Consider the following 12,651-nt stretch of genomic DNA (forward strand, 5'->3'; position numbering starts at 1 on the left):
GCCTGTAATTTCCTAGCCTGGTCCCAGATCTTTGTGCTGTCTTGCCAAATCCTATGGTCATTCATGCCAAATGTCATGTCATGCCAACAGATATGGGACCAGGCTAGTACTTTCGCAGTACAGTAAACTATAGGTCAGCAGCACAGCACATCGCTGACATGTGTTCCCAGTTTCCAGTCCCCTACTCCCCCTAATGTTTCTCTTAGAGTAGCCCACTACTGTAGCCAACCATAGCCCTGCTCTGCTGGTCTGATTGATTTAGTGACAGCCTAAAGGGCAGCTGTACAAACAGCCAGGCTGGCAGGCAGGCAGTGGATGGGGCTGAGCGTGTGCCTGCATCCCAAATGGAACCCTATTCCCTATTTAGTGCACTACTTTTGACCAAAAGTAGTGCACTGGTCAAAAGTAGTGCACTGCATAAGGAATAGGATGCCATTTGGGATGCGGACTGAACTGAGCTGGCTGACTGGGAGAAGTGCAGAGTCATGGACTGGCAGAGGCACACACACACACACAGTCTGCCTGCATGAGGATCACTGTTACAGAGTGTGGAACCAATCCAGAGAAGCAGGTATCTAGAGCCCATAAGACAACACACCTCCACTGAGGTCAGCAGTCAGCATAGCATAGGGACCATTGGAGAGACTCGTAGAGAAGATAGAGCGAAGGTCAGGCCAGGTTGGTTTGGGATAAATTGTGTCAATGTCACTTTGTTATAAATTAATAGGCAAAACACCTTTCATATCTACTAGGTATCTAATGGCTATGTGCTAAAGGTGTAAGGTGTATGACTTCTATTTAGTTTTTTTAACATACATGTCTAGACTGAGTGGGAGGTAAACATGCAATGCCAGAGCAAATATGGTCATTGGATAATGTCCTACTGTTAACCTAAAACCAAATATATCGTCCTTAGTGTAAGCCGTGTAAATTCGTGTATGTATTTCAATGACTAGAACGGATTTAGTCAATTATTTTTTTGAAAGCGTATACACGACCACAGTGTTTGTGAGTGTCAATGTTAACAAGTAGGACACAATATTTCAATTCTACAGACAGATAGCCAGTCACTGAGGTACTACACAGTATTTGAGCAGTGATTGTTTCGTCACTGTTTTTGCAATGCAATCCACATAGATGGGGAATTAGGGTGCTATTTAGGATACAAACAGGGCCTGAAGCCAGCAACGCTCATCATTCACATTATGATGGACGGCAAACAGGTCAGGCTGTGCGAGGCTGTGAGCACAATGAAAATACAGTTTGTGTGAACCTGGCCTATGAAAATATATCGTATCGCCTCCCCTCCTCCTCTCTTCCCCCTCTCCCCTCCTCATTCAATACGATGACAACCCTTGGAGCTGTCAGCATGATATTTCACAGTTCATCTCTTTATCCCTCCATCCCTCGCTCCCTCCCCTGCAGGCAGGCTGAAACCAGGTGCCACTTCAACACTCCTCGGATTGTGACAAATGTATCGGTCAGCAGCGAAAAGTGGGGACATGCCCGTCTGTCCGCTGTGCCTGTCTAGTCATGTGTTGTGACATGGATCCTCTGCCTGTCTCCCCAAATACCATTCGTGCCATTGTGATCAGTGGAGGCTGCTGAGCGGAGGACGGCTCATAATAATGTCTGGAACGGAGCTAATGGAATGGCATCAAACACGTGGAAACCAGGTGTTTGATGTACTTGAATCCATTCGACTGATTCCACTCCAGCCATTACCACGAGTCCGTCCTCCCCAATTAAGATGCCACCAACCTCCTCTGATTGTGATGCGTTATTCAGACAGTGAAAAAAGATCTTGGCAGTTAACATCTGAAAGTTGAACTACTCAATAGAAAAGAAAACGCTCAATAGCAGTCTTGCCACTTGGTTTGCTAGAAACCTGTGGAATGGAGTCTTGGGTCTCTGGAGTTGACCATTAAATAAAGTGCAACTACTGAAAAATGGTTTATTTCGGTCAAAGCAGCACCTTCCTATTATTCATGAGCTGCACGTTTTGTCCCTATTGCTTTGAACATTCGTTTTAGGACTGACGCCCAACTGAGCATTGTCAATTGGAGCCGATGATGATTTTAGCACAATGGCATTACAGTGGCTGGGAAATACAAAAACATTTCAAAAGGAGGCAAATCAGTAGTAGAAAAACCTTTTGTTCATCATTGTGATGTCGTCAGATTGATCGTATTTCCAGGCCACTATGGGTGGCATTTAGACCTAACAGTCAATAGCCCCCATTCAGAATGACTGGGCACAACTAGACTTTCAGGCACCACTATGGCAGAGAACAGCTTGAGAAAGTACATAACAAATGGCATGAAGCGACATGAACTCCATGAATAGAAGGGCTGTTTTTTGTTACGTTCAGAGCGACGTTTTGAGTCACGCACCACCCAAGTCCAGTTTGCACTTTCCACTTTCTCAAGCTGTTACTGAAAATATAAGTATTTTTTTATTTAGAAACTAAATATTTCTCCGTAAGCGGTCAGATTCAGCGTTATACGTACCACCACGTCCAGTTTGCCGATGACGCTGTGAGCCTTGATGACCCAGTTGACAGACTTCTCACACTTCAGCAGCAGCACGACGTTACGTTTCAATGGAACATCTGCCTCCAGTGGTCTCAGGTCCACAATCACATCCACCTGGAACGCACTGCTCAGGGAGGGAAATAGAGAGACAGAGAGAGAAGGGAAAAGAAAGCCAGCCAGGAGAGAGCCATAAGAGTTTTGGAAGACCCAAAACACTCAGTATTTACATGTCTTCCCACTGTCTGGCCAACTGATTAAGAAACTGGAAGTCTTCCCAGAAAAAGGAAGACATGTGCGTAGCAGACCAGACCACATAGCAGCCGTATGGTGAAATACATCATGATTGCCATATTCCCTGTATTTCTGGGCTCCTAATGCATATACAGAGTAATCACACCGCTGGGAGAGTGAGGCCATCACCCGGCAGACTGGAAATGCAGACTACAGTCCACGAGAAGTTGCGTCCCAAATGGTTGCCAACCTACACTATATACACCGTGCATTCGGAAAGTATTCAGACCCCTTGACTTTTTCCTCATTTTGTTACGTTAGTCTAATTCTAAAATGGCTTAAATAAAACATTTTCCTTATCAATCTACACACAGTACCCCATAATTATAAAGTGAAAACAGGTTTTAAGAATAATGTAGTATAGTATTCAGGCCCTTTGCTATGAGACTCGAAATTGAGCTCAGGTGCATCCTGTTTCCATTGATCATCCTTGAGATGATTGTACAACTTGTTTGGAATCCACCGGTGGTAAATTCAATATATTGGATATGATTTGGAAAGGCACACACCTGTCTATATAAGGTCCCACAGTTGACAGTGCATGTTAAAGCAAAAACCAAGCAATCAGGACAAAGGAATTGTCCGTGAAGCTCTGAGACAGGATTGTGCCACGGCACAGTACTGGGGAAGCGTTCCAAAACATGTTTGCAGGATTTAAGGTCCCCAAGAATACAGTGGCCTCCATCATTCTTACATGGAAGAAGTTTGGAACCACCATGACTCTTCCTAGAGCTGGCCGCCAGGCCAAAAGCATCAATCGGGGGAGAAGGGCCTTGGTCAGGGAGGTGACCAAGAATCCGATGGTCACTCTGACAGAGCTCTAGAGTTCCTCTGTGAAGATGTGAGAACCTTCCAGAAAGATAACCATCTCTACAGCACTCCACCAATCAGGCCTCTATGGTAGACTGGCCAGACGGAAGCCACTCCTCAGTAAAAGGCAGATGACAGCCCGCTTGGCGTTTGCCAAGTGGCACCTAAAGGACTCTCAGACCATGAGCAACAAGATTCTCTGGTCTGATGAAACTAAAATTGAACTTTTTGGTCTGAATGCCAAACGTCACATCTGGAGCAAACCTGGCACTATCCCTACGGTGAAGCATGGTGGTAGCAGCATCATACTGTAGGGATGTTTGTCAGCGATAGGGACTGGGAGAGGTGCCAGGATCGAGGGAAAGATGAACAAGGTACAGAGAGATCCTAGATGAAAACCTGCTCCAGAGCACTCAGGACCTCAGACTGGGGTGAACGTTCACCTTCCAACAGGACAACGACCCTAAGCACAACGACCCTAAGCAAAAGCCAAGACAAGGAGTGGCTTTGGGACAAGTCTCTGAATGTCCTTGTGTGGCCCAGCCAGAGCCCGTTCTAACATTTCTGGAGAGACCTGAAAATAGCTGTGCATCAACGCTTCCCATCCAACCTGACAGAGCTTGAGAGGATCTGCAGAGAAGAATGAGAGAAACTCCCCAAATACAGGTGTGCCAAGGTTGTAGCATCATACCCAAGAAGACTCGAGGCTGTAATTGCTGACAAAGGTGCTTCAACAAAGTACCGAGTAAAGGGTCTGAATACTTACAGTGGCAAGACAAAGTATGTGAACCATTTGGAATTACCTATATTTCTGCATAAATTGGTCATCAAATTAGACAAACATAGTGTGTTTAAACTAATAACACACAAATGATTGTATTTATCTTGTCTATATTGAATACATCACTTAAACATTCACAGTGTAGGATGGCAAACGTATGTGAACCCCTAGGCGAATGACTTCTCCAAAAGCTAATTGGAGTCAGGAGTCAGCTAACCTAGAGTCCAATCAATGAGACGAGATTGGAGATGTTGGTTAGAACTGCCTTGCCCTATAAAAAACACTCACAAAATTTGGGTTTGCTATTCACAAGAAGCATTGCCTGATGTGAACCATGCCTCGAACAAAAGAGATCTCAGAAGACCTAAGATTAATAATTGTTGACTTGCATAAAGCTGGAAAGGGTTACAAAAGCATATTTAAAAGCCGTTATGTTCATCAGTCCACGGTAAGACAAAGTGTCTTACCCTGGGTCCATGGACCTCTGGTCAAAAGTAGTGCCCTTGGCAATAGGATGCCATTTGGGAGGCACCCTCAGACTTTGAGTCTGAGATAAACCTCAAAAGGTCAATATTATCCTACTCTTCCTTGATATCCAACACAGACTACCAGTGAGACTAGAGAGAAACCATCCTGAAGAGAGAAACCATCTTGACCTCTTGTATAATAGGGAAATTACACTGAGATCACTAAGGTTTATATTTAGAGTTAGTGTGATTGACATAAAGGGCCAGATTACCAGAGACAGATTAAGCCCACTGCTGGACTAAAAGCACGTTCAATAGAGAATCTCCATTGAAAGTGTTATTTGGTCAAGAACTAGGCTTAATCTGTGTCCAGGAACCCAGCCTAAACTGGATAAATGTGCGTTTTATTTGGGTTGGACCATGTTTTGGTTCTGGTGGTGGGATACAGTACTCACCTACTGGAGTTCTGGTTGTGTTATGGTTGTGTTATGGTTGTGTTGGTTTACAGTACTGACCTGCTGGAGTTGGGTGCTTGCAGCTCAATGATGTGGACCTCTTGGTCCTGGTCTGGTCCAGACAGGACACAGCCTTTAGAGGGCTGGGGCTCCACGTAGCCAGCTAGGTAGTTCAGAGACAGGAACTTGTTGTCAATCTTACAGGTATCTGAGAACACTGGGTCTGGAAGACGAAAGAAGAGGGTGATTAGATGAGATTATGAGATGAGACTATGACTCATTGTATAATTCGAACACTGGAGGTGCTCAGCCAACGTTCTGAGATATCCGAACACTTTGGGGTTGCTGGTAAAAGACAGGGACATTACAGACAGCTTTTGCATTGAACACTATGATTCATGTTTCTGGGAAAATGAAAAGACATGTTGAACAATAGCCGTCATAAACACGTCCAATCAGTCATTCCTGTCAGGTTTCCCACCATTCTAAATGACTACCATTTATTTACTCAAGTGTTATTATTCTCCATCCAACTGTCGGGGCATGCGATCCTCTTCTCAGTCTTTTACAAAACATGAAAAGTTAAGCCCAGATGCTTCCTTATTTGGCAAACAAGGTCTTGGACAATATAAACTAAAGAGGTTGGAATCTTCCTCCCTAGACCCACTCGTGCCCCCCTCTTTCTTGTTTTAAGTACCTGGTAGGACACAAAGCGGAAATCTGTCCAGCCTCGTGAAAAAGTACCAGAGAGAGATGGGGGGGGGGACTGAGGTAAACATGGCACGTTGGGCCTTCGCCAAGCCACAGTGTCTAATGACAGAGAGAGTGGCTGAATAGATGACTGCTTCAAGGCTAAGCACCAACACACTCTCTGTTTTCCTCCAAAGTGATTGATTACATGGAGAGAACAGTACATACCTCGGCTGTAATGTGTAACAGAGCCAGGACTCTACTCCTGGCAGTCACAGTGATACTGTCTTGCAGTTGAAAGATAGTTGTTAGAAATGAGGTGCCCTATCTATCTGGATGTTGACGTAGGATGAAGTTGGACGTGCTGTCGGTTCGGTTTACAAAGGACCAGTGGGGAGTGATGAAGTGAAGGAAAGAGTGAAGCATGGCTTCAATGGATCAATCACACAACATCCGTGGAGGAAAGCCCTCAACTTCAAACAGCCTTAGTCCCTGCTACAGTAACTCTACTGCCCGGTGGAGAGGAGACAGCTCTGACATTTTGTCTCCACTCACAGCTCACAGTTGTCAAAGAACAGTTGACATTTGCTATACCCATTAATGCCTTCCAGTTAGGTTTACCACAAACTCTGCTTCTCAGAAGTGGTCTTCTTACAGACAAGTTAAGGAACAAGGCCCTTATTATCTTGTTTATTGGTAGCTCAAGGGGTTAAAGCTAGAATCTTTAGTAGAAACAATAACAAAGTGATTCTCCATCCCTGTTTAGTTAAAAAGTGGAGGGATGGGCCCGGAGAAATGTAACCACGCTCAAATTCATAGACAGACCTATGGATGGACTGACCATCCGTGATATCAAAAGTATCATTTTAAACATGTTTACGAGGCTATGAAGTGTTTTCTTATGTTTGCATTGTTTACAAACAGAGTAAAACAAGCTCATATGTTGGGTTCTGATGGGGTATGAAAGTTTAACTAAGCTCATGGGGCATTTCTAAGTTATAGTCTTCAAGAATCAATGGGTATATATATTTTTATTTTTATTTATAATTCCAGAAATGGATGTAGCAACTAAGGATTCTAGTTTTAAGAAGGAAAGAATACCATAAATGGATCCCTCCTTTGTGTGTTGGACCAAAACTGCTTGGAGACTTGAAACAGTCCCAGTAAAAAACTCTGTGCCGGTACAGAGTCAGTGTGCGGGGGCAACGGTTAGTTGAGGTAATATGTACATGTAGGTAGAGTTAATTAAAGTGACTATGCATAGATGGCAACAGAGAGTGTCAGTGGTGTAGAGAGGGGGGCGGCAATGTGAATAGTCTGTGTAGCCATTTCACTAGATGTTCAACAGTCTTATGGCTTGGGGGTAGAAGCTGTTTAGAAGCCTCTTGGACCTAGACTTGGCGCTCCGGTACCGCTTGCCATGTGGTAGCAGAAAGAACAGTCTATGAATAGGGTGGCTGGGATCTTTGACAATTTTCAGGGCCTTCCTCTGACACCGCCTGGTATAGAAGTCCTGGATGGCAGGAAGCTTGGCCCCAGTGATGTACTGGGCCGTTCGCACTACCCTCTGTAGTGCCTTGCAGTCGGAGGCCGAGCAGTTGCCATACCAGGCAGTGATGTAACCAGTCAGGATGCTCTTGATGGTGAAGCTGTAGAACCTTTTGAGGATCTAAGGACCCATGCCAAATCTTTTCAGTCTCCTGAGGGGGAATAGGTTTTGTCGTGCCCTCTTCCCGACTGTCATGGTGTGCTTGGACCATGTTAGTTTGTTGGTGATGTGGACACCAAGGAACTTGAAGCTCTCAACCTGCTCCACTGCAGCCCCGTCAATGAGGATCGGGGCATGCTCTGTCCTCTTTTTTCTGTAGTCCACAATCATCTCCTTTGTCTTGATCACGTTGAGGAGAGGTTGTTGTCCTAGCACCACACTGCCAGGTCTCTGACCTCCTCCCTATAGGCTGTCTCGTCGTTGTCGGTGATCAGGCATACCACTGTTGTGTCATCTGCAAATTTAATGGTGGTGTTGGAGTCGTGCCTGGCCGTGCAGTCATGAGTGAAATGGGAGAACAGGAGGTGGCTGAGCACGCACCCCTGAGGGGCCCCTGTGTTGAGGATCAGCGTGGCGGATGTGTTGTTACCTACCCTTACCACCTGGGGGTGGCCCGTCAGGAAGTCCAGGATCCAGTTGCAGAGGGAGGTGTTTAGTCCCAGGGTCCTTAGCTTATTGAAGAGCTTTGAGGGCACTATGGTGTTGAATGCTGAGCTGTAGTCAATGAATAGTATTCCCATCATAGGTGTTCCTTCCGTCCAGGTGGGAAAGGGCAGTGTGGAGTGCAATAGACACTGCATCCTCTGTGGATCTGTTGGGGCGATATACAACTTGGAGTGGGTTTCTGGGATGATGATGTTGATGTGAGCCATGACCAGCCGTTCAAAGTACTTCATCGCTACAGACGTGAGTGCTACGGGTCGGTAGTCATTTAGCAGGTTACCTTAAGGTCCTTGGGCACAGGCACAATGGTGGTCTGCTTAAAACATGTTGGTATTACAGAATCGGACAGGTTGAAAATGTCAGTGAAGACACTTGCTAGTTGGTCAGGGCATGCTCGCAGTACATGTCCTGATAATCCGTCTGGCCCTGCGGCCTTGTGAATGTTGACCTGTCTAAAGGTCTTAGTCACAACGGCTGCGGAGAGCGTGATCACACTCTTCCGGTACAGGCTGGTGCTCTCATGCATGTTTCAGTGTTATTTGCCTCGAAGCAAGCATAGAAGTAGTTTATCTCATCCGGTAGGCTCATGTCACTGGGCAGCTCTTGGCTCTGCTTCCCTTTGTAGTCTGTAATGGTTTGCAGGCCCTGCCACATCCGACGGGCGTCTGAGGCGGTGTAGTAAGACTCGATCTTAGTCCTGTATTGACTCTTTGCCTGTTTGATGGTTCATCGGAGGGCATAGTGGGATATACGCTTCCTGGCTCCTTGAAAACGGCAGCTCTAGCCTTTAGCTCAATGCGGTAGCTGCCTGTAATCATTGGTTTCTGGTTGGGGTATGTATGTACGGTCACTGTGGGTACGACGTCATCGATACACTTATTGATGAAGCCAATGACAAATGTGTACTCCTCAATGACATTGGAGAAATCCCGGAACATATTCCAGTCTGTGCTAACAAAACAGTCCTGTAGCTTAACATCTGCTTCATCTGACCACTTTTTATTGATCTAGTCACAATCAGGAGGACATAATTATGGTCAGATTTGCCAAATGGAGGGCAAGGGACAGCTTTGTATGCATCTGTAGAGTATAGGTGGTCCAGAGTTTTTTTTCCCCCTGGTTGCACATTTAACATGTTGATAGAAATTAGGTAAAAACTGATGTTAGTTTCCCTGCATTAAAGTCCCCGGCTACGAGAAGCATGGCCTCTGGGTGAGCATTATCTTGTTTGCTTTTGGCGGAATACAGCTCATTCAATGCTGTCTTAGTGCCAGCCTCTGACTGTGGTGGTATGTAAAACAGCTACAAAGAATATAGATGAGAACTCTCTCGGTAGGTAATGTGGTCTGCAGCTTATCATGAGAAACTCTACCTCAGGTGAGCAATGGCTTGGGACTTCCTTAGATATCTAAACCAGCTGTTGTTTACAAAAATACATAGACTGCCGCCCCTTGTCTTACCAGATGCCACTGTTCTATCCTGCCGGTACATCGTATAACCAGCCAGCTGTATGTTGATATTGTCGTCGTTCAGCCATGACTCCGTGAAGCATAGGATGTTACAGTTTTTAATGTCCGGTTGGTAGTTTAATCTTCCCAATAACTTGTCTATTTTATTGTCTAAAGATTGCATGTTTGCTAGCAGAATTGAGGGGAGTGGGGGTTTATTCAATCGCCGACTATTCCACAGAAGGCAGCCCACCCTCCGGCCTCTCTTTCTCCAACTCCTCTTCACACAGATCACTGGAGTCAGGGCCTGTTCCAGAGGGAGCCGTATATCCTCCGCCTCGGGCTCGTCAAGAGTCATAAAATAATAAAAAGGATTCTGGTAGCCCGTGGTGAGTAATCACAGTCCTGATGTCTAGAAATTATTTTAGGTCAAAAGAGAGAGTAGTGGCAACATTATGTACAAAAATAGTTTTAAAAAATAAGTTACAAACAACGCAGATAAACTAACAAAAAAACTCCTGCTCCGGCGCCATTTTACAGCTAGCAATCAGAGCAGCGATTCTTCTCACAAACCTACTACGAAGACACAGACCCTCTCACAAACCTGCTCTGCATTTCCATCAGTCACTTCCTCCTCACTACACTGACTCTGGGCTCACAGTCAATGAAGAAAAGTTGACAAGCAAGGAAAGCAAACAGCCAGATTACAAAAGAAAGAAAAGGTCCTTTCCTCCCGGCAAAGTCTATTAGCTTTTTAAATGGAACTGAAAGCTGACCAGTGATTCTGAGACACAGAGAGAGTGTTAGCTCTGCTTCTCTGGGATTGTTTTATTTCTCTAGAGTCCAGTAAGACCCAGGACTATCAATGGCCTCCATTGAGAGGCAATTACTGCGTGGGAACCAATTGATTAACGTTTAGTGGGTTGAAGAAAAGGCCTGTCACGAGGCAGAGAAAATATACTGTTAGTGAAGGTAGGTGTAAACGTCTCCCTAGGCATTCGAAACGGAAATGTGGCACTACCTTAGGACTGAGGCAATGTTTCTAACCTGCCTCTCAGAATGAAACACACCTTCTCCCACTTTGATGTAGGCTTCCACTTGGAACCAATAGTTATCCTACAAAAGGGGCAGCCAAAGAACATTGTATGGTTATAGGTAGCACCTTCCTCTAAGAGTGTCCTTTACAGAAATATTTCTAACTTCCCTCTGAAAGTAAAACACACCTTCTCCCACTTTAATGTAGATGTCCAGGGCGATCTTGAGTTCGGAGAAGGAGGTGACGGCTCTGTACTTCTTGGTGGCCCAGCTGAGGAGGTGCTCGTTGCCATGGGGAAGCACCTCCTTCTGAACCTGACAGTGGAGGGAGAAGTTCCCTGGAAGGAAGTAGACATCAGATCCCTCAGATACCTGGAGGAAGGAGAGATACCACAACGATACAGACAGTCAGCCAGAGAGACACTATGGCTTTACAGACACACAGAGAAGTGGACATCTGAGCTCTCTGATACCTGGAGGGTGGAGATACACAATGATGTTACAGATAGACACTGTACATCAGGAGACATAGCCCCTAAGACATGTCTGTAGACTGCTATGGCATTGGGTGTACTAAGACGCATAGTTATAACAGCCTACAGCCATTTCTCAGGGCTATAGGATCCACAGAGGGACATCACTTTGCCTGTGAGGAAAAGAGCTGGAGGCAGGGGTTCCACAGAATGACTGTGATACAGTAGGTTTCTGTACGACACTATGGGCTGGTTTCCTAGCCACATATTAAGCCTAGTCCTGGACTAAAGAGAATCTAAAAGTACTTTTATTCTAGGACTAGGCTTAATCTGCGTTTGGTAAACTTGTCCTAAGAGACTAGCCCTAGCATTATGGACCTGGTGTGACAGTAACTCAGAGAGAGACCATAGGAACAATAATACGGAATGGGGATTTACAGGATTTGTAGTTCTAGAGACCAATAAGCATGGATTTAATGGTCGACTCAGGGAAATGACAGATATTGAGATGAGCACTATGCGGCTCACTTTCTGCACCTACGTCATATCGCTGAATCTACCTTTAATATCAGTGGGTATGATTTTTTAATTTTTTTATTCCAATTTACATCAGATAACTCTGGATTACTTTCATCAGTTTCTATTGCAGATACCGAAGGAGACACATGTATAGAGTTACTGAGAATATAAAATGGTAAAGCTAAAAAAAAAAGTTGTGGATCAGACCTGTGACGTGATTTACTGTTAAGAAGCATGAAGTTAGTTTTCAAGACTTCCACTCACAAGGACTTCTTTGTTGATAAAGATATATATGCCCATAAAATCCAATGCTCTATTGACATGCTCATCCACTTTATGGGGAAAGAAGAAATTCAAGACAATAAAAGTCAAGGCCTGCCTCGAGGCAAACAGAAAAAGGGCGAAGAGCACACTTTTGCAAATTCAAACCTTCCATCTGAACTTTGCCCAAAGACATCTTTGACACTCCATCCGCGATCATTATTTCAAGGCCTCTCGCAATGTGCGCTCCGTATTTTTACACATGGTCTCCTTACACAATAAGATGCATGGTATCTACTGATTACGTAATGTTATTGTGCGTCATCACTAGTGTGCAGGATTTTTCTCAAAATGGCTGCATACAGCTGGAGAGGTATGGTCGCTGCCTGTCATGAACGTAGCCAGCAGACACACACACACATATGATGGCATATGTTCACGCTACTTTGTCTTTGTCGTAGGAAACACAACTGAAAGACACACGTGTCTGTGTATGCGTGCTCACACACACACACACACACACACACACACACACACACACACACACACACACACACACACACACACACACACACACACACACACACACACACACACACACACACACACACACACACACACACACACACACACACACACACACACACACACACACACACACACACAAATAAATAA

General features: G+C 45.0%; 1 protein-coding gene across 1 annotated transcript in view; it reads right to left on the bottom strand.

The window, feature by feature from the left end:
* LOC124037893 (transforming growth factor beta receptor type 3-like) overlaps positions 1-12,651 on the bottom strand; it is a 134,437-nt gene that overhangs the window by 35,798 nt on the left and 85,988 nt on the right. Inside the window, exons 5-7 of the mRNA XM_046353105.1 lie at positions 10,912-11,095; positions 5,399-5,561; positions 2,511-2,658 (exon numbers count right to left, since the gene is read on the bottom strand). Of these exons, the coding sequence (XP_046209061.1) occupies positions 2,511-2,658; positions 5,399-5,561; positions 10,912-11,095 (495 nt within the window). The remainder of the gene's footprint in view (positions 1-2,510; positions 2,659-5,398; positions 5,562-10,911; positions 11,096-12,651) is intronic.

The sequence above is a fragment of the Oncorhynchus gorbuscha genome, linkage group LG06, assembly GCF_021184085.1.
Source record: "Oncorhynchus gorbuscha isolate QuinsamMale2020 ecotype Even-year linkage group LG06, OgorEven_v1.0, whole genome shotgun sequence".
Lineage (NCBI taxonomy): Eukaryota > Metazoa > Chordata > Actinopteri > Salmoniformes > Salmonidae > Oncorhynchus > Oncorhynchus gorbuscha.